General features: G+C 35.5%; 1 protein-coding gene and 1 long non-coding RNA gene across 3 annotated transcripts in view; one reads left to right on the forward strand and one right to left on the reverse strand.

Annotated features, from left to right (window-relative positions):
- Positions 1-645: 645 nt before the first annotated feature.
- LOC140612065 (uncharacterized) lies at positions 646-2,515 on the reverse strand. Its single transcript, XR_012013384.1, has 2 exons — positions 2,389-2,515; positions 646-1,633 (listed from the first exon to the last, which is right to left on the reverse strand). It is a non-coding gene; the product is annotated as an uncharacterized lncRNA (long non-coding RNA).
- A 30-nt stretch (positions 2,516-2,545) lies between these two features.
- Positions 2,546-23,102, forward strand: part of TNIP3 (TNFAIP3 interacting protein 3) — a 103,137-nt gene continuing 82,580 nt past the window's right edge. Inside the window, exons 1-2 of one of the 2 annotated variants that reach the window (XM_072788553.1) lie at positions 2,546-2,671; positions 17,553-17,638. In XM_072788553.1, coding sequence (XP_072644654.1) covers positions 2,570-2,671; positions 17,553-17,638 — 188 coding nt within the window. In that variant the 5' untranslated portion in view covers positions 2,546-2,569. Of the gene's footprint in view, positions 2,672-5,302; positions 5,381-17,552; positions 17,639-23,102 lie in introns of those variants that run through there. The other variant, XM_072788554.1, reaches the window with a different exon arrangement.

Below are 23,102 nucleotides of genomic sequence, written 5' to 3' on the forward strand. Positions count from 1 at the left end.
TATACTCTCTCTCTCTCTCTCTCTGTCTCTCTCTGTCAAATGCATAAATTAAATCCCTAAAAAAATTAATGGAAAATTTATTATTATGTTTAGTCCTTGGGTGTGCTTGACTTTCTGGAGCCTGAGCATTTGTAAAATAGACAAAATTTTCTTAAGAGAGAAGTACTTCCCCTTACTGTCAAACATTTTCACAGAACAGTGAAGAACATGATGAGATCAGTTTTTCCTAAGACCTACTTACTTCTTGACAGTAAATTTGGCATTCAAGTATATGACTTTTTAATTTTGCTTAGAGTTTAGCTCTTCTAGGTCTTTAATGCTTTGGTTCAAGAGCTGAATGAGTTAATATAATTCCACAAGTAGAATTAACTAAAAGTAGACACATTTGTGGACAGAGAGGATTGTATTTTTGATATTTTTTCTCCTCAACTATACAAGGGACCTTAAAAACCATAAAACCAATCAAAACGGAAATGTGCTGTTTGTTATTTGGGGTGATACCAAATTATAGAATCTTTGACCTGGGATGGGATTTTAGGCATTACCTTGTCCAAATCTTAGGTAAAAGAATAGAAGCCTTTAGGGGTGAAATGAATCTAATTTGTAATAATGCTGTTAGAATGAATGCCACTGGAGAATAATGAATTGGTTTAGTTTAAACTTTTATGAACAGATCTCAGCATTTTTTTCCTTAGTGTATAAAATGATTTCCAATACAAGCTTTAAAATGATTTTGTGTTTCAGTGCTGGAGGTAAAGTTTTACATTTGTTATATAATCTTCTTAGTCCTTTGGGATAAAACAATGAGGACCCCTCCCAAACTTCAGCATGGTAAATGACTTTTCTTTAAAATAATCATAAAGCTAATCATTTTAGTAACTGTTTTTACAGTTTCAAAGTTCCTGTCTATTCCCGAGTGCACAAACCCCACAATGCTGTAGATGTGGAGTTAAGATCTGAAGATCACATGAAGGCACTTGACTGTAAAGAAGGGTCACAGAAGGTGGAAATCACAGCTTAAGATCAAAAGTTATTTCCCCATTTTAGATTTTCATCTAAAAACAAGAAACTGCTAGAAGAAAAATATCCCTTCAAATAGGATGTGTAGGGCTTCCAATACCCAAACTAAATTTTTACACAGATGGGGATGTGTAAATTATTTAATGCTGATCTTATAGAATTTGATCCAGAATGCCTGACTTCTAAGTTAATGCTCTTTGGGTGGTAATTCCTGTAAGATAGAAATGATCAAAAGCAAATTTAATGTTGAAAACAGGTATGGTTCCTGAATTTGGCTGAGAAAATACATTTATGTATATTGAAAACAGGATGGGATGCAGTTGTGGTGAGGGTAAAAGTCAAAGGGGTTGAGTGTCAGAGTTCTCCTGGGACATCTCAACTTGTCAACACCTAAGGTTGTCTTTTAAAGATCACCACATCTTTGGGCCTGGCGTACAGTGATAACTGGACTTCGGTCCCAAACAGCTGCATTTCTGATTTATCTACATCCGTGATTCTCATCCATTCTTTCATCCTCTTTAGAAAGGAGATTTATGCCCCTTGTCCATCCTAATTGTTTGCCTGATATATCTTCTTTTTGGCAGAATTTTTCAGAGAAAAGTTGGTTCCAGCCCTTCGGAAAAAGCAGAAATGTGATAATTTAGTGGTTTAAATCATATGTTGTTTAGCCCCTGGTTATCCATAACTGGAATTTTTAAAAAGCATTCACACACACAGTAAGGAGGGAAAACTCAGCAAAAGTGTATAGAATTACTAAATTCCCTAAAACTATAGTTCTATTGGGAAAAAAAAGAACAGAGAAAAAATCAAATTTAACCATTATATCATAAGTATAACAGTTTCCAAAGTTTTATGAATGAGTATTCAGTTTGCAAAATGATGACAAATTATCTGTTCTTTATGTCAGTTTTTATCCAGATGAGGTTTCATCAAATGGCAAAGTCAGCTATGCTCCTGATTGTTATGACAATTTGAATCCAAGAGGAAAAAAAACACATTTTTTTATGAAGTAAAAAGACCAAATTAAAAACTAAGTTTTATTACCAATAAACTGGGATGGGAGACCGTAAGGTATAAGCCATATTACCCTTCTAGTTTGATATCCATCCAGCTGAAGCTCCTGGCACAACCATCTCTGTCCTTTAAGTAACATTACAGGTGATGTTCTTAAGTTATAATAAAAATACACTCTCTGCTTTGACTCTCTCAGGGAAACAATAAGGACCAAAGTTTGGCAAGAGGCCATGGCCTCCCCTTGAAGGACTCTGGAGAGCCATCAAATGTCCCTAATCCACAGAAAACTCTCACTGAATAGAAACAAACTAGCTTGAACAACTCCCAAAGAAACTCTACTTTAACAGGACTAACATTGCCAGGTCGGCTTTGTCATATTTCTTAGAAAACCTTATGGTGGTGAAGCCTTTTTAGTGAATTCTTCAACTGTAAGATTTACATCGTCTTCATTCAACCTCCATTCTCACCCATGGAATGGAATCTGGAATGTTGGGAAATTGAGGTGGTGGCAGAGAGGGTGAGGGGCAGGCCTGGAATGGTCTTGAAAGCAAGCACGTGGAAGCACTTTGCTGGTCTTCCAGGACACCTGGGGCTGGCCCAGAAGGCGCAGCTGAGGTCTGGGGAGCCTTGTTACCAGGTGACAAATTCTGCTCATCTTTCCAGCAGATTGGATTTGCCCTTTCCCAAGCCCAGAGCGTGGAAACCTCCTTCCCTTAGACTCTTAAATACTCTTGGTATTATTTCTGGATAAAGGAAAAAACACTGAATATGACTTTTTTTCCCCCTCAACTCAACTCTCAATAGCCTTGTCTCACTTCACTAGTTTCATTTTCCCCTTCTTTCCCCTTTTCCCTCAGACACTTGTACCCTCAAGCCATGTGAAATTAATTTTGGATCAATCACTTTAGACACTAGTCTTCAAGTTTTATTAAAATGTTTTTCAACTCATTTCCTTGTTTTTCCCTAAAGGTAAATCACTAAACAAAACACTCTGTGAACTGTAAAAATAATTTGGTCAGCAAATAGCAGCTTTTTCTTCCAGTTGATTTTAAGTGACCTAGAGGTACACCAGAAGCAATACAATGCTTTGTGGACGAGTAACACCTTTGTTTCACGGTAGAGTTCTACAGAGTCCAGCGTCCTTCTTACAGTTCCAGTGCAGGTGGAGGTAACAAGATCTGTCTTTGTGTTTTATGAACTCTTTTTTCTCCAACATTTCATGGGGTAAATGAAAATCATGTCTTATATCATTTTCCACTGACTAACATCACCATCCCCACTGTCCATTCCATAGTTTTTAATGGAAATAACCTTCCTGCATAAACTTCAGTATACTCTGAAACAAACTTCTGTGCTTTTTCTGCATTCTATAATTTATGTGGTCATCAAATGAAGAGGTGCATAGCTTCAAACAACATTGGACACACTTTGTGAACACTTGAAGGTTTTAATGACAGCATTTACATTGTGCATTTGTATAGCACTCTGTAATTGTAAAAGAATTTCAACAAAGGAAGACATTAATTAGATCTAGTTTCCAGTTCCTGTAAGAATGACTTCATCACCTTATTGACTTCATCACCTTTTGCTATTTGTTAATAAACATATTCTTGCTTTTTTGGTATCACACTAAAATGTCATATTCTTGTGAAACATTATTTTTTTCACATGGAAAGAAACTAACAGGGTAAATGTCATTTTGTGTAATTTAAAAATACTTTTTATTTTTTTAATTAAAAATTTTTTAAAGATTTTATTTATTCATTCATGAGAGACAGAGGGGGGGAGAGAGAGAGAGAGAGAGAGGCAGAGACACAGGCAGGAGGAGAAGCAGGCTCCATGCAGGGAGCCTGACATGGGACTCGATCCCGGGACTCCAGGATCACACCCCAGGGCCAAAGGCAAGCACTAAACTGCTGAGCCACCCGGGCTGCCTCAAAATACTTTTTAAAGATAATACTCAAAAGACTTTAGGAGACCTTATAACAATGATATTTTTGTATCAAATGTTTAATAACTCAGATTAAGTACAGATTGTTGACTTCCTAGTTTTGTTTAGATTTTTTTTTTTTTTAGGTCGAGTATATGTACAAGCTACATGGCATTATGGACTATTTTTTCTTTTGAAAATTTATTTCAAAGTAGGCATAAAGAAAGGCATAAAGAAAAATATGATGAACATTCATGATTTACCACCTAAGACTGATACTTATAGCATTTTGTCATAAGAAAGATAATGCTGAAGGTCCCATTGTGATTCATCGACTTTGAAAAGTGTGTTTGTAGAATTGGAATTACAGAAGTGGGATCCTCATTAACTCACATTGTCAAGTCTGTTTTCCTGAAGCTTGATGCCTTGTGATGAGAGCTGGAGTCAGTCAAACAGGCAAATTGATATACCCATGTTCTCTCCAGCATATTGCCAATATGCTCTTTGCTGTTTACTTAAGCTCATCATGATTACCTGAAGAATGAATACTTCAACATAAAAAAATGGTGCAAATAACCACTAGTGATTACTATTGGGTACTTCATCTGCCATGATCTAATTCCTGAACTGGCACAAATTTTTTCATCATTTTAGAAAGGTTTGCCACTGCTAATAATTATATAGATTATTTTCTTGTATGGTGAGAAAAATATACATAATTCCTATTCTGTTGTGCCAGTGAAACAATATAGAGACTATAAATACAATTTCCCCTCTACATAAAAAAAAAAAAAAATTCAGCAACTTTTTTTTTTTTTTTTTTTTTAAGGTAGTGGGCATATTTCTAAATTACTTTGAAGGATGAGTATTTAAATGTTAACCTGGGTGCTAGCTCTCTCAGGGAAAGAAATAGGAAGATGAAACAGAGGAACATTCCTAGAAATGAGTGTGTGACCTATGTGGTCCTTACAGTAAATTATACTAATTCTACTTTTATGTTTGTGTGTTGTGATCCTATTAAGCTGATAGAACTTTTCCATTAAGTGGGCAGGTTGATTTCCTGTAGTACTCCTGATTGCTTGATGAGGTGTGTTGTTTTCTTGTGTTTCCATTACAACATTGAGACTAAGAGGGAATCCTCTGTGGTATTTTCACATAGGTTATGAATCTTTTATCTGGTGGTTGTATTTGTATCGGAGAGATGAATATTAATAGCCTCTTGGCAGCAGAGTGACTTTCTTAAAAAAAGGGGTTTCCCTGTGTATGGGTGGATTAACCTTTCAAAATATATGTTTCTACTTAAACCACTTAGTTACTGTTTGATTCAAAGAGTCATAAAGACAACCTCTCCACATCTCTGTTAGACCTTGTAGTATGCTTACCTAGATCTGAGAGGGACTTTCAGTGTAGAACATGGTGAGTAACATGCCGGGTGCCTTTACTTTCATTTTGCTTGCTTACCAGAGTTCGCTGTACCTTAATTTCTTTTTTAAATACCTAAAGTTTTCATATTAAAATGGCATGTGCGATTGATTATAAGTTTGATAATAGCAATTAGCATATGGTTTCGTGTATTCCAGGTGGGAAGATAGAACTTATGAAATGTAATAATGTGTGATGTTCTCCTTTAGCATTTTTATAGCTTTTACCAGATAGCTTCTTTGTCCACATCATATAAACAAGCTTTTGAAATGACGCCTTTAACTATATGAATGTTATCCTATTTACTTTATTATTTCTAGAAATTCTGTCAATAGTAACTAAATTGAAGTACTTGTATGAATAATTTAACTATCCTTTCCATCTCTTACGGGGGTGAACAATCTTGACTGAGGAATAATCAGTGCAGAGAGTCATCATATCCTTCATGGTGCCATGTAATCATATTGAGAGGCATCAAAGGGTCTTAAAAAGTATATTTCTAGATATAAACTCACTAGACTGTTTTAGTCAAATAGTCAAATGTTCCAAAGGAAAGACAAAACTAAACTTCTTTGGGGGTATTTTAAGTGTAAATAATCAAAGTGACATCTAAGGAAAGTTCATTGTAAAAGTCAGGGATGGACAAAGGTAGGCTAAGTGTCAGAGCATAAGGACCAGGTTTCACTAATCTAGCAACATGAAATTTCTGTCTTGGCCACAAAATTTCTTGCTGTGGAATGCTAAGGGACTTCATTCTTAGGAATCAAGGTAATGCCGTGTTGTAGAAACTCCAAAAGCCCTCTTCTAAACAGCACAGCATCCACATACCTAGCCCTGGTAGTGTAAGGCTTGAGCAGGGCCTCAACAGTATGTGTGAGAAGTAAGTACTTGTAGGACGGGTCAATGTGAATTCAGTTTTCAGATATGCTCTCCTCAGTTTTTTGAGGCAATCTTTTTGTTTGTTTGTTTGTTTTTTTGGAGGCAATTTAAAAAAAAATCAGAACTGTAAATATTTCCAAAGCCCAGAAAATAAGGGGAAACCTATCTTCTCATTTTCACCTTTCCCTTTCTACCACCCTCCCTTTATTTCTCTCTGTCTCTCTGTCTCCCTCTCCACTTGCTTCTACTCTCTCTCTCCATTAAATCTACATTTTAATCAGTATATTATTAGCTTCCAGTGTAACTTTTCCAACGAAATTTGTGTCTACTGTATCACTTCCCAATTTAAACGAGGTAAATGACACATGAATGAAGAAGAAATAATAGTTTTTGAACATGGGAAATTGAATATTAAGCTGAGCTCCTCCTGTTAAAGGAATCTGAAGCATATAGGTCTAAAGGAATAATATAGGAATAATACAGGAGAGACAGGTATCTCTATGCCTAGTGCGTCAAGATCCTTGGCCCCTGACTGATGGACTCCATGGGGTTAGGACTCCTAATCCAACCAGTGAGGCCCAGTGGGGGTCAGGGCAGGGAGGAGACCAAAGATGCTTACTAAGTGATCTGTCAGCTGAATACTTCCTGCTGAGGATAAAACCTTAGGCCTCATTTTCACTGTTAACTTTTAAAAAGTGTTCTTTAATGCTCGATTTTTAGCACTTTAACTACCATTTTCTAAACTTTGTATCCTCATTCAGAATAGATAATGAGGATCCCTCACAGGAAAGCCTGTGGGTTACAGTTGTTTTCCCATCTGTTAGAGCTGGGACAGTTTGGACCTTTCAAATATCATTTTCATGTAGGATGAAGGACTTAGACTAAAAGAAACGTACTTTACGCACATACGTCCTCAAGTCTCTAAGAAAGAGGCAAAACTTTAAAATGTCCTTCTACTGAAATTGCGCAGAGCATGAGTAAAAAATTACTTTTATTTGAAAACACTGCCAAGATTAAATATCCCTACGGTTTTAAAATTAAGACAACCTATGGGTGAAAATTATTCTAGTGGCCATGAAACACAGTTTCAACAAATGGATCCTTTGATTGATCTAGGAAGGCAAAAAAACCCTGGATGACAGAGAAGTAGTCACAGTGGGCAGTGAGTACACAGTTAATAGATTATTATGATAAGTAATCAAAGTTGATTATTCTATGCTTTTGTATAAATTCTGCAAGAAGAAATCTACTAAGCAGCATTATTCATGAAATATGTTTGGAGGTAAATTATCCCTTTAATAGTTTTAAATTAAATCTTAAATCACAAATATGGTGTAATGTTTCCTTTTGATGCGAGTAAGTATTGACAAATAGAATAGGTTATGTTCTGGTGACTAACAAAGTATACACTTACAGTTTATATCAGTATATTTTTCAATAGATTGCCATATTCACTTTTTATCCTTCAACTTTAGAGAATACATCATCAATTTTCACAAACTCTTCCCTAGAATAAGGTGTTCAAAAGTCTTCTGGGAAGATAACTTACATTTTTTGAATTACAAAAGGCAAAACAGCTGGGGATACTAAATTAAGCCGAAAAAAGTGTTCAGCCTAAACAAAAGGAAAATGTACTTCCCTTTTGAATTTTTCTTGTAGAGAGGAACATAAAACATTAGAGCAGCCTGAAAACTATCAAATTTGAGTAATAAATGCAAAAAAATGGGTAAGAAGATTTTCAACTTTAAGGTGTTCGATATAGACAGATTTCATCCTACCTAAATATGTGTCAAAAAATAAGATGACTTTCTAATTAGAGGTTGTTCTGTTGCTCATCTAAAAATGAGAAATAAATATCAAAAAATATAACCAAAAACATTAAGATCAGACTAAGATTAGTCTGAGAGGATCTTGAATTTTAAGGCAAAAATCAAAGCACAGATTCTGTTAGCTGAACCCCTAGGGGTCAAGTGTCATCTCAACTTTTCATTACCAACAGAAAGCATTTATTAAAATCCCAAGGCTGAGTTCAATTATTATTAATTAATTTTTATTATAACTAAAGCCTTTCACTTATTTTTGTTTGAGTCATCTTGAGATAGCATAGTTCTTTACATATGTTTGTTAATCTGGAGATAATCGCCTGTTAAAATTCCAAGGTAATTTCTTTGTGGTCAAGAGTATTTAGATTTATTGCAACTGCTTAATTTTTTTTATATTTTATTTTTTTAAACTGAAACATAATTAACAGTGTTATGCTAGATTCAGGTGTACAATATAATGATTCAACATTTCTATACATTAATCAGGGCTCATCACTCTAAGTGTACTCTTAATCCCTTTTATCTTTCAATTGCTTACTTTTAATAATAACAAACAATAATAATATTTTGACAGTATAATCTCTGATATGGCTTCCATTGTTAAAAATTTTAGTGTAGGTCAGAATACAGTCACCTGAAGCATATTTTCTTAAAAACGAAAACACATTCTTAAACTCACATTTTCATGATTATCAGAACAATCAATATTCACAAATAATAACATATATAATAACATTTAGGTTCCATAAAAAATCACTTTCTCTATAGGCTTTCAGTGAGTATTAGATATTAATCAAGATTTAAATTTCACCATATTTATTTAGAACATACTGATAGTCAATCTGATTGTTACTATAGTACTAAATAGGCAATTCTAAAAGTATGGAATAGGCAACTCTAGGCAAGTGTCCTTGAAGTGCAGGTAAATTGTAAAGGGTTTCATATCCAATCTCTTGTTTAATCCATATGTTCTTCCCTTTGAAAACGGGAAGCATTATCCTACTTCACAGATGAGGATATTGAGGGCTCAGAGAATTTAAATAATTTGCCAGAAGTCACAAAGCTAGTTGAGTGTAAGAGACAGAGTTGAACCCACATCTCTCGACTCTTAATCCAATCTCTTTATAATACACATGTTAAGAAAGGTGAAGTCATCATTTAGGGAACCTCAGTGAGGTTCTTCAGTAGAAATCCACACTCTAAGAATAGTTCCCCAAACTAAGCTGGATAAATACCCAGAGTAAGCACATGCTTGTCTTGCTGCAAAATGAGGGACTATTATATGGACAACAAAATCCTCTTTATAGGCTAAGAATTGGCTTTTGGTTGTATTTGGTGAATTTATGAGATATATGCATCATGTGTGATATTGCAATATATATAATCCTAGGATGACCAATTCCATAGTACCAACATACTGGAAGGGATCTTAGCCATTATAATGTCCAATCCTGGCTCATTTCAGAAATCGTGTTAAACACTTCATCCAGAAACAAACATGTTTAGTGACAGCCCTCAGTCAGAATCTTGGTCTCCTGACTCCTGGTTCAGGAACTTCCCCAGTTTCAGTCTTCAGATGTCAGCTTTCCATATAGTAGTGGTGCAGGTGGCCTGATATGATTGAACAATAGAGATTCTGTGATGGCAAAGAATTTTAGTTTATTGCTATAAAACAAGACTTCTTAGAAGGAAATAGATGATAAAAGTCCCCTCATTTGACACCTTTCTCAGAAATATGAAATGGAAAAAAAAAAAAAAAAACAACGGCAGTTCTTTTGGGTATTTCTTTCTTTTGGTTTAGCCAAACGATGTATAGCCAAAATCTTTCTAATTCTTAATTTCCCTCAAGCCATTACTGTAAATGAGAGTGGTGTGTAATTTTCGTCTCCTCCAATTTCTTCCACACTGCAATCAAAGGGTCTTAAGTATCTGTGAGATACAGGAATCTTACCTGCTAGAGAATATAAATGAATGAAAACCTAGAACATATGCTTAATTTGTATGACATTATCATATTCTTAAAACCCTTGAACATTTGCCTAATTTTGACTAGAAATTATCTGAAGTATTTTAATTGAGTCTTAGCTTTGTGCTTGTAAATTTAGGTTGTTTTATAATCACCTGAAGTATTTTACAGTTCCCGTTTTTAGGCTAAGTGGATTTCTTTTCTTTTAAAAAATTTTTGAAGGTACAATAACTTTGATAAGGATCTGTGAGGCTAAAGCTTCTTGAACATAGAAACTGGTATAAAGAGTAATTAGGCAGAGCTGCTGTATTATTAGGAAACCATATTCAAGGTTTTCTGTTAAAAATGTTGCAGTTCTTGGGGTGCCCAGGTGGCTCAGTTCTGTTGAGTGTCTGACTCTTGGTTTTGGCTCAGGTCATGATCTCAGGGTCCTGAGATCAAGCCCCATGTCAGGCTGTGCACTGAACATAGAGCCTGCTTAAGATTCTCTCTCCCTATTCCTCTGATCCTACCCCTGCTCTCTCTTTCTCTCTCTCTCTCTCTCAAAAATAAATAAGTCTTAAAAAAATGTTACAGTTCCACGTACAACTAATTGCTGGCATAATTAATATTCTTCAGTTAATTCACTGAATGTTCGTGGAACATTTAGCATATTACAGGCACTGTACTTGGTGCTAGAGATTCAGTATTGAATGAAACAGGTGTAAAATCACAGAATTTGCAGTCTAGTGGAGAAGAATGGTCTTAAGCATATAATCATTCACGCACCAAAATAGGGAAATTACAATTATGATAAATACTACAAAAGGAAGGTGCATATAGTTCTAAGAATATATATTAAAGGAATTTGTATAAAATGGTAAGTCAGGAAAGATTTAGTTTAAGAGGAAGAACAATCTAAAAAGGAACAACTGCTTCAAAGATTATAGCAGAAGGGCACATGGCTCCTTCAAGAAACTAACAAAATTACCTTATGGGTGATAGAGAAGAGGCTGGAAGTTGCTCCTGGATCAATGAGGAGGAGGGAGCATTTTTGGTTATCATGATGATTGGGGGCCTGTGGTGTTAAACATCTTATAATGCTAGAAGTGTTCCCACATGACAAAGAACAATCTCTTCCTATATCCAGTAAGTAATCCATTTAAGACACACAGAGCCCTTCAGCTATGACAAGAACTTTGGTCACTGTAATGGAAAACCATGAAGGTGTTTTTTTGTGGGGGTGGAGAGAGGAGAGATGACAAGGTTTTGAGAAGAAGAAGAAGAAGAAGAAGAAGAAGAAGAAGAAGAAGAAGAAGAAGAAGAAGAAGAAGAAGAAAAACAAAAAAACCCTATGCCTACAATGTGGAGGGCAAATTGAAGGGCGCCAAGGGAAAGAGGCACATGTTAGGATGCTGCTCCAGTGGTCCAGGTAAGAAGGAACAGTATTTATTGCTAGTGTTTTGCAAGCATTGGAAAAAACCTATAAAATGGTTGAAGTTATTTCTTACTGGCCAATATAGTAGACCATTAAGCATAAAGAACACTTCTTTGGCCCTTTAGCTCCCCAATTCATTCTCAAGTTTTGTGTGAGCCACCTAATTCTACTTTAAGGAGAGCCAACCATGGAGACAATAGCATCCATGTTAGACTTCTGCCTTAAGCATTAATCCAATAGTGATTCTGGTCACCATCCCATGCTGACAGTAAATATTTGGCAGTGATAGTCATAGAATTTTAGAATTCAAGGAATATTAGATATAATCTAATTGGGCCTTGATTCTGCAGAAGAGGACTGAAACCTAGAGAAAATAATTACTATGCTTAAGATTTCACATCTAGTTAATTTAGGAACTGGGCCCAGAAAAAAAGTTTCTAATCTGGTGCTTTTTTTATATATATTTCTTTCTTATGAATAATAACAAGAAACTCAAAACTGTTGATGTATCTGCATATTGACATCAAAGAAGCTCAGACTTTGGAAGTTACAAAAAGTTATGAAAAATATACTCTATAATTGCTGGAAGTAAATAGAAATATTTAGAGAGGATTGTGTTTTGTTTGTTCACTTTACTTTTTTTTTTTAATGAATTTTAAAGCCTTTAGGCAGGACATGCATTAACTTGTTCTTCAGAGGTCCTACCATCACGTGCCACCAATTTATGTTAGCTTCCTGACCCTGCAGCGTTTTCCCATTCCTGACTGAACTATTGCTCTTTTTCTAACCTCCACTTAACCAACTCAGCATAGATTAACCATGCTGACCACTCTCTCTGTAAAACATACAGACTGGTACTCAAGGCACACTGAATGCTTGCAGCTAAGGACATTCACTTATTTCTGCCTCCAAAGTTGAGTGGTATGTTACACCAAGAATCGGCCTTTATCGTTCCCCCAAATAATTCATGACAATTTTATTTTTCTTCCAATTACACACTCTAAATAAAATTTATAAAAGCTGATCATGCATGAGAACAAAAAAAGATAAAAGAATTGCTTTTTCTAAGCAAGTTTATTTGAGTTCCTTTGAAACATCCAATAAAGGTGAGTTGCCAAACTTAAATTGGATGTGGGTGAGGCAAATATGAAAGATTGGACGAACAGTATAGAGATCGAAAAGCATTGTTTTCAGATAGTTTCCTAAATGGCTTAAAATTCCAATTCCCTTGTAAAGAAACTAAACCTAGAATTCACAGAGGATTCATTGTGGGCCAGAAAGCCCATGGAGAGTACCATCAGTAGACTCCTACTTGGAAAAGAGAGCTTGCCACTTGATGTGCACCTGGGTATTTTAAGTTAAAATAAAGTATTAATATACTATTCTTCGTGAGTCCCAGCTTTAACCAGTTTCCTGATCAACTACTATCTATAGGTTTCTTATGTGAATGATAAGAAAGCTTTTCTTTTAATGTATTAGACACCAAAATATCATTTCTTTAAAAAAATCAATAAAATCTCCTTAAATGTAAGCATAAGTATGGAAGCATATTGTCTTATACAATATTTATTTTTAAATAAATATTTAAAACATTTATCTTATACCCATATCTATGTTATAAGAATAATAATTTTCATAATGGTTTAGTGCTTACCTAGAACATTCCATCTAAAATGTTTTGAATCTGGTTCACACTTGATTTTGAATTTAGTATAAGTGGATACTGGGATTAAACAGAGGTCTGGTTTATTTTTTTGTTTTTTGTTTGTTTGTTTGTTTTTAACAGAGTTTCTAGGTAAGAATTATAAGTTCTAAATTAGGGACACCTGGGTGACTCAGCGGTTGAGCATCTGCCTTTGGCTCAGGGCATGATCCCACGGTTCCAGAATCGAGTCCCGCATGGGGCTCTCTGCATAGAGCCTGCTTCTCCCTCTGCCTCTCTCTCTCTGTCTCTCATGAATAAATGAATAAAATCTTAAAAAAAAAATAAGTTCCAAATTATATGTCCCAGAGAAAAGAGCCCCTTATATAGATAAAAATTCCTTGTCAGCTTGAAGTTCTTTCTCTTTTGAGTAGAGTTTTCGTGCCTTTGATTACACATATATTTTGGTACCTCCCAATGCTATAGCATAAGTTTGATCAACACAAAAACTTAGACAACGGTAGAAGAATTCTTCGGTAATTTTTAACATGAAGTTTTCAAGGTCTGTAAAATCTATTTTTGCAGAGTTGACTACGGCTGGTAATACTCGTCTTCGTCCTTGAATCTGACTTTAGAAATCCAAGTGTATTAAAAGCTGTCACTACAAATGGCCAAAAGCTCATAAAACTTGGTTTACTTCCAAAAGTTAATTTACCCTCTAAATTTGGGTTATTTTGGAACTGTGGATTGTGTAAACTTCTGCTTAAACAATCAAACAGTTTATGATCTTCATTGATTTACTGAAATCCATCCAAGAATCCAGGACATCTTTCGGTTAAGTTAAACAGAAAGCAACAGCTGTTTCTTGGGCAGAAAAACAACAACAACAACAACAAACAAGCTCTTTAAAAAGAGGGAAAAAAGAGGAGGAAAGGAAGTTTTTAGAAAGGAAGAGGAAGAAGAAAGTAGCCAAAAGATGGAAACAAAGAAATATATTTGCTTTTAGCTTAGAGGATGCTGTCAGCCAGTCAGGTACTCTAACTTCTACAGTCTTTAATTGCAAATCTTTCTGTTATGATTTAAATCCTAAATCTTAAGGTTAAGAGGGGTGAGTTACCCTATCTTTCCTTTATCTTTTTATTGTTCGGTATTCAGATACAGTTTGCTATAATGAAGAGTTGTCATGTTCTGTGTCTAAATTAATTGTCCTATTTATAATCTGTTTCAAATACTTACAATGGTTAGTAAGGTAAAAATGTTTGAATTACACATTTTATAAGATTTAATGAACCATAACCAGAGGTAATTGCAGTGTGCTGCTGGAATTGGCATTTCTAACTGCAGTGTCTGCTGGTTTGTTGTAGCGGCTTCGCTCCTGCCTGTTTTCATGTCTCTACACCACCCAATACAAATTCTAGCAATCCATTCCTTCCCTTTTAGATTGATTTTGTGCTTTTGCTCAGTGAAAAACTATTAATGAGAGGATTTCAGAATTTCTTATCTTACAGTTTCATGTCACCCTGACTTGTAATTAGTGGAAATAATGTTCAGAGACACGCAAATATTTGCTAAGTCTTATGAGACTTCTGAGGTTGTTCATTTTGCCTATGATTAAAACAAATTAGGCACTGGTATTAAGCAAGGCCCTGTGTCCTTGGCTTGATTTTCTTTGCTTCTACTTGAAAGAGATGTCCTTTAACTGCCCAGTGTCCTTTTCTGGTTGTCTTCTTCGTCAACGCTCCGTTGGAAAAATATCTCTATCAGTGGAAATGGATAAGCTATTGGAAGTTATAATATGCCTGGCTATTGGCTTTTCTGATTATCACTATTTAATATTTTGACTTCTATGTAGAATAATAATAAGTGCAAAATCTCAGCATGTGAAAAGGCTGTTTAGAAAGGAAATACAACATTCAGTAAGCTAATGCCTTTGAGATAATACCAGCTTGTATGTTTTCACTACCTCAGAGGTTTTCTCTCTGAAACTTCAACTATAAAATTCTAAATCTGGAGATTTCCCTCTCCAGATGCTGTTTTGTTTACCACCATAGTTAGTTCAATTAATACAATGTCCTTACCTAAGAAATATACTTTTATGAGTTTTGGGGATGGGGGCATCTGGGTGGCTCAGTTAGTTAAGTGTCCAGATACTGATTTCAGCTCAGGTCATGATCTCAGGATCCTAAAATTGAGCCCTGAGTCAGGCTCTATGATGAGTGAGGAGCCTGCTTGCAATTCTCTCTCTCCCTCTCCCTTTGCTTCTCCTCCTGTTCACATGTGTTCTCTCTAAAAAAAAAAAAAAAAAGGAAGAAAGAAAAAATAGATGATACTTTAATGAGTTTTCACACATCGTGTAAAATTTTTGTATGTTACTCTTACAATATTTTAGCATTAAAATGAGATCTCCCCTTATTTCAAACTTGAAATTTTGTCTGTATAATGTTTGGATAGAAAACAACAGGGGATCCCTGGGTGGCTCAGCGGTTTGGCGCCTGCCTTCGGCCCAGGGCGCGATCCTGGAGACCCGGGATCGAGTCCGGCGTCGGGCTCCCGGCATGGAGCCTGCTTCTCCTTCTGCCTGTGTCTCTGCCTCTCTCTCTCTCTATGTCTATCATGAATAAATAAAAAAATAAAATTAAAAAAAAAGAAAAGAAAAGAAAACAATAGAAAATCATGGACTGTGAATTCAGATGGCTTGGTATCTAACCCTGGATGAACCATTAATTAGCCAAATCATTTGTCCTCTTCTGGCTTCTGGTTTTTTTCTCTTGCAAAATGATGGTGCCATAATCTTGGATTATTCTCCAAGGTCCCAAATCCTATGATTCTCTGAAACTCCAGAACTCCATGTGTCATTTCAGAACTTCTGTGAAATTAGTACTTTTTAAAAAGTAATTTTAAGAATAAAGAAGGCACTTAAGGCATTTTTAAAAAACTTTTCTAGGGGAAGCCTGGGTGGCTCAGTGGTTTAGCACCACCTTCGACCCAAGGTGTAATCCTGGAGACCCCGGATAGAGTCCCACATCAGGCTCCCTGCGAAGAGCTTGTTTCTCCCTCTGCCTGTGTCTCTGCCTTTCTCTCTCTCTCTCTCTCTCTCTCTCTGTCTCTCATGCATAAATAAATAAAATCTTTTAAAAAATAAAAAAATAAAAAAACTTGCTACAAATTTATTTTAATTAATTAATTAAAATTTTAAAAATCTTCCAGGAATTACAGTACAGGCACTTACTGCAAGTCATTCTTTATCAGGTAGCACCTCATTTGCCTCCCCCTTCGATGCATCTGCAGGCTTGTGTAATATTTCCAGAGTGCCATATAAAGAAACTGGGCACTTTTGCAATATTGCATAGTTAAAAGATAGCCTTACTAGTTGGTGGTCCAATTCCTACAACAGTCCTGAAAGGCATTTGCTTTCATCTAGTAACTGGCTACGATGGTGGTAACAGATGACTTTTAAACAGCTGTCACAAGCTGAAAACAAAACAAAATAAAAAAGCCACCCTCCCACACTATGTACAGACAGCTTGCCAATAGCTGAAACTAATCCTAAGATCATTTTAACAAACAAACTTTTTTTTTTTGCTTATTGTTACAATTAAATAGAAACTCATAAAATTCAGACAAGCTGGCTTCATGTTTCCCACAGGCCTGAACTGCCTGAATTTTCTAATGGGATCACAGCAATTAGTGGTTTCCAGATGCATTTAAAATGTGTTAAGTGCCTGCAGAAGTTGGCTTTTAAAGCATACAGGAGTCTTCAAATGCTTCAATCTCAGGAATCTACCATAAGCCCCTGAAGTACAATGACGTCTATGTCATGTTGGACCAAAGTTGGGTGCTTCAGTTGCAATTAATAGAAAAAATAAAGGGAGAAATGAAAAAAATTCTGTTTTCTTTTTACTTCCTTCTTCTCTTTTAATGGTCACAAACCAGTTCCCTTGTTATCTGAAAAATCACAGAAATAATGATCAACTTTCATTGGAGAAAAAGCTGGAATGAAAGCTGTTCTGAAAAGAAAGTTCTTGGTGTCCTTGGGTTATTAGGACTCCTGGAAAACTCATTTCCAGACTGTGGCTAATTGAACTACAAACATGTCAGTCTGACGACGTTAACAGTTTATGACTCGTATGTTGATATGTCCAGCTTTCATTTACTTGCTCCTGGACAGTTTCTTGTTGTCATGAGACTCTTCTATAACTGAAAGGTTGAGTCTTTATGTTTATACCCAGTGTTTTACCTTTGGCTGAAAGTAGGCAGAAGGCGACTTTGTGGTCTGTTTTCTCATAACTGGCAGTGCTGAAAACAAGACATGAGAATAAAAACATGACTTTTGATGAAAAATGCATTTAACAGGTGGTTTTCTCCTCCAGTCACTGACATGGTTATCTTCCCTTGAGACACATCCAAGCCTCACGTCCTTCATATTTTTTTTCTTTTAGATTCCATGTGGACGACGCATAAGCAAAAACGAGAAACACGAAGAGAAACTGGTAATGTTCACCAATCAGCCAGAGGATTCTGAAAGGTAATAATGACATTTTCATTTAGAGGATGTATGCCTCTAATAATAACGTCCTAACCAGAGGACTTCTGCTGTCCACCAAAGATGATGAGTCTGTTAAGAGTAGATGAGAACCTATCTGGATCAAACCATATAAAGTAGATAAGGAAAAGGGGGTGGATAGCAATGTGGACTATTTGAATGTATTTTCTCTTGTTGCTATCTCAGGAGCAAGAATCATGGCAAGTGATGGAGATTTTTATTTATTTTTTAAGTATTTGGTAAATTTCCCTTCACAAGTTTGGATCTTAAGATAATTTCTCTTGAATAGCAGAAATGATCTCCTAGAAAACAACTCTATTTCATTAATAAGGTGGAGTGGTAGCTACATCTTCCCTCCTGAGTTATTAAATCCTTAGCTCAGGGATAGGGTGAGAAATTTACTAAATCCTTTATCAAAGTATCCCAACTTCAGTCACTTTCTGCATTGTGTCCACCCTTTATGGCTTTTCTCAAGCCTCATTCTATTCATTGACCCACATAGGTATTTCTCTGACTTTTTGTTTGGCACCTCTTAGGTGCAAGATATTTTGCTAGCTGCTTGCAGAAGATGAATCAGATACAGACCCCATCCTCCCGCTGCTTGCTGTTCAGATGTAAAAAGCCACATACCTCAGTATAATATACGTTCAGCGTTTGCCTCATAAGTAAGGCACATATGCACTGTTCTGAGAAATCAGAAGAAGGTGAGAATCGAGTTGTGGACATAAAAAAATGCATGAAGAAAGATTTGTTTGGCCTAACTTCTGGCAAAAAGAAGATGGGAGAGAAATGAAGAAAAAAGTAAAGGAAGGAATGTTGCATGCTGAAGGCAGAATGTGCACAAAAAATGTCCTCAAAGAAAAGTTGAGGACTTGTGTAGGGGGACCAGGGAGCAGTTCATTTTGGCTCCCACATCTGGCATATAATACAAAACACATCTTTAATGAGAGACTAAATAACCAAGAACTTATTCTGCAGAGCAGTGTTTCTCTGTCTATAAAGACAAAACTTTCAAGTAAAAGTTAACAAGAAGTAGTAAGACTCAGGTTCTTAAATCAGTGTTTCTCACACTAGTGTTCTTATAACCTATAGGGTTGTAGACATATGTTCAGGGTTCTTGGTCTGTGGAAACCTATTCATGAAAAGAGGTCTGTATGTACTTTCAGTATGAGAATCATGACCGTGCACAAGGGGAGCCATTATGAATCTTGAACAGGGGATGGACAATAGGCTAATCTGGCAACAGTGTTTAAAACTGGCAAGGAGGAAGATTAGAAACTTGAACAAATAGAGAAATGTCAATTTCTCCCATTCCTTTCAACCAGTATCTATATCAAGCATTTTAGCCTTTAATTGTATAAATTTAGCATTTTATTTTGTACTACTTTTTCTTATTCTATAACTGTGTTGGGTGTATCAGTCTTGTCTCCTTGATAAGATTTAACCCACTTCAAGAGAAAGAACTTAGCCAACAACAGTATAACCCACTTTAATAGTTGGTCTACAATAAGCATTGATCTATTTCATATAGAGTTTTATAAAATGTAGGTCAAATATAGATTTATATCACAGGAGTACTCTGGGGATTAACCGATTATATTAAGAATCTCTAAGATACTATAGGTATTGTAGACATTGTAGAGGCATAGAATACAGTTTACAATGTTGAACGATTTCTAGAAAGCGATACCCCATTCTCCTTCGGTAGAGCCAAATTTTACCAGTTTAAAAGAGAAAAAAGAAAAGTGAAGCAAGGAAAGGAGAAAGGAGGAAGGAAAGAAGGCAGTCAAATCCATTGTTTCTGTGTTTTGAAGATACATACATCCTTAGCTTTTTCTTCAAGATACCCACTCTGTGAGGAGGTGGGAATTAAGCTCACCCACCCCTCAACCCCACACACACCATTTTCTTCACGTGGAGAATTATAAGGTCTTACTCTGTTGTTTCTTCCTGCAATGAACAGTAATGTTAAGATTCTCTCTGTTTACTAAATGATGAAAATTACACAGAATTTAGTAGTTAACATTTTTTTTCTACAGTAGTAAAAAATCTGTGTTTCCGAGAGAAAGAGAGAGAGAGATAGGTCTTTAACAGTAATTTGAAATGCTCAAGAGATAGTTTTCAGGTTAACCTTTTAAGGTGTATATGACTTGGGGCCCAGAAGAAGGGTGAATGGATGAAGCAGTTACTGCAGTCTGCGTCTTTGTCTCAGGGGAGGTGAGAAAGAAAGAAGGAAAAGGGGAGATGAGAGGCAACAGGGCAACAACAGAATAGTGAGTACTGAGTCATCTTTCTCTCTTGCTCTCCTGACCAGTCTCCTTTTTAATTGAACCATTTTAGATCCTGCATGGGTAAAATTTGCCATCTCTTGAAGTAGTATGTAATGATATTATGGATATTATACCAAGCTTCTTTGCAATGTAGAAGTAAAGAATAGTGGAAACAACTCTGAGCCCAGGAAAGGATTATCAAAGTAAATACAATATTTGATGGTTTTTATATCCTTCTTTAACAACATCTCAAAGCATATTGTTTAAAAGCAGTCCCATTCAATATATAATGATCCTGGGGTCATCCTTGTTTTGAATGCAAGCTCCTCATCTTAATTCTTCTAACGTGGATGTTTTCCTGTCTTAACATTTATTTTAAGAAATATGAGTATTTTTAAGTGAATTATGTGTTCAGAAAATTATAACGTAGCAAAGAAAATACTATGATTCATTATAGCCTCAAGTAGAGGTAATCTCAGAAGGATAGAATGAATGTTAAGTTCTCATGAAGTGCCTCTTTTACCTAACATTAAACTATTCATGATACCACTTATTCATTCAACTTATTCATTCAACTTATGTATTAAACATGATTGAATACAATCTCAGTCATTCATTGCCTTCTGGGAACAATGTACTGGTTTTAGATGCATTTCAGGAGCTCCTGTGTCTTTCCCCATATTCAAAGTATTCAAATGTCTTTACGCAAAACATTGGTGTACTTTAAGAAAATAAAGCAATAGTTGCTGGGTTAGGGTTTGTTTTTTTTTTTTTTTTTTTTTTTTTTTTTTTTCTATATGAATAGTACACTCCCATCCAGATGCAGTATTTGGCAGCCAAACAGCTGCTGGCTATTAAATGTCCCTTAAAGTTCCATTTTTTGCTCATAAAGGGAAGAAAAGTGTAGGGACGTTTATGGGGTGACAGGCAGATGTTTTTGTTGGAGCAAGACTGTGTATGTGGTAAGAGAAAACTAAAGTGATCTCTTTTATGATATCATCAGCATTTTTACAATTCTTTTGGCCTCTTTGTTTTTAACTTCCTTCTTACCTGACCTTAAACTATTTTGGAAAGGTGGACTAAAAGGCCGTTTATATAGTTGCTGTTCATGTTGTAGAGAAGTTAATGGTACCATCTACTTTCTCAGACAAAAATTATTTTCTGTCCATTTAGATTGTTTCCTCAGCTAGAAGAGAAATTGATTTTGAAGTGCTGAGTATTTCTAATGACTCACAGAACATCACAGTTCATCATAATTTTTTCTTATAAGTTTTACTAATTCTTAGTCATGATTTAAGTAGTTTCAATATTAAAGTTCATGAAACAAATTTGTCAGTTTTTCATAAATTATAGATATTCAAACTAATAAACATCAAAGTCATATTGGACATCTGGACAATAGTCTAATTAAGTGTTTTCTCTTTCCGAAAGAAGAAGGTGGCATCTCAATGATGTGTTTATGTGTAATACATTAAATAAAATTAATTTTTATTAGGTGGATTAAGTCACAGAGATTTAAGACAGGGAATTTTTGGAAAACTTGTGTTCTCAGCCAGACTCTGTAAAGCAAGCACATCTGAGAAAAACCTCTTCCATGTAAACAACACCCATGGGATAAACACAGACTTCATTTTCTGAGGCCTCACTTACACAGAATACCTAAAAAGATATCTAGAGTAGATCTTTTGTTCTGTCTGTTTTTAATACTTGATGCCTGCACAAACTCTTTGATTCAATGCAACAGTCACTTGTAAAATTCCTACTATGTGCTAAGAAGTGGTGGGGAGATGTTGGTGGAAAGAATACCAAATTAAAATTCTCCAAAGCATCTGCTTATCAGTTTTCTGGGAAGGACTGGTTCTGCCTCTCAGCATGAAATTTGTGTATCTGGAGGCTGTATCTGCCAGCTTTTATCTCAATAGAAATGTCTTTGATATGAACTGTGGTGGGACAGAGCTTGCTGGGCAGGTCACAGACAACATGCAGTCAGCTGAATGAGTTATACAGAAGTCTTCTCTTTCTGTGTGTGCCAACACTTAAGAGTTGCCTTTTTTGCTGAAGGCTTAAGAATTTAAGCTAAAGGCATCTCCTCCAATGTGTTAATTAAATACACAGACCCTTCTAAGGCAGTGCAGTCAGTTTTCATGGCTCAAACTTGATAGAGTTTGAGCCAAGTAACATGATGGAAGATACTGCATTAGCAAAATTTAAGTTTTCAGGGCAATTTGGAAATAACAAATTCATGACTCTGTTCTGTTTGGGCAGGAAGTCATGAAACTATACTATGTGATGAAATAATGAAAAAAACGAAGGAACTCAAGTTTGGAAAATTCAATTTGGTTTTGGTTTAGTTCTTTCTCTTTTATATCTTAATATACATTGAAAATTTAAATTTAATACCCTCAACAAGCTGGGTTTTTTTCATCTCTGGTAGGCTTTTGCTTCAAAAACTATCTATGTCTGTACAAACATAAGTTTACTTTAGAGAGTAGACAGGTTGTGTTCGGAACTTGTCTGATATAAATTTTTATTCCCCACTTTTTAGTCATTTATATCATTTGCTAATTTTTATCTTGATATAGTATTCTAGCTGTCACCATATTGAGAATATATTGTTCTGTTAGGATTGTAATTACTTACATCACACATCACCTCAATTTCCAAGGCAACTGGACTACAGATTTATTTATCCTTTTCACATCTAGAAAATATTTCTAAGCTAGGGACATCTGCTTTTCAAACATGATTACCTCCATTCTTTTAACCATGTAAGTTCCATTATTCTCTTTAAAGGATTACCAGATCAGTGTTTTCAGTTGTTGTAGAAAATACCAGCACATTAAAAAAAATTAATTTATTTGTTTTAAAGATTTATTTATTTATTTGATGGGGGAAGGGACAGAGAAGGAGGGAGAGACAGAAAGAATCCTTAACCAGGCTCCCCACTGAGCCTAGAGCCCAACACTGGGCTCATCCCAGGACTCTGAGATCATGACCTGGGCCAAATTCAAGAGCCGGCTGCTTGACCAACTGAGCTACCCAAGCGCCCAAAAATAAAATTTATTTTAAGGTTGAAACCATTTTGCTTATTTGCCTTTTAAAATATTTTTCATTTTACTCTATACCATATCAGACTTTATTTTAGAACATAAGCAAGAAAGGAAATGTAAATATTA

Source organism: Canis lupus, chromosome 20, assembly GCF_048164855.1.
Source record: "Canis lupus baileyi chromosome 20, mCanLup2.hap1, whole genome shotgun sequence".
NCBI lineage: Eukaryota > Metazoa > Chordata > Mammalia > Carnivora > Canidae > Canis > Canis lupus.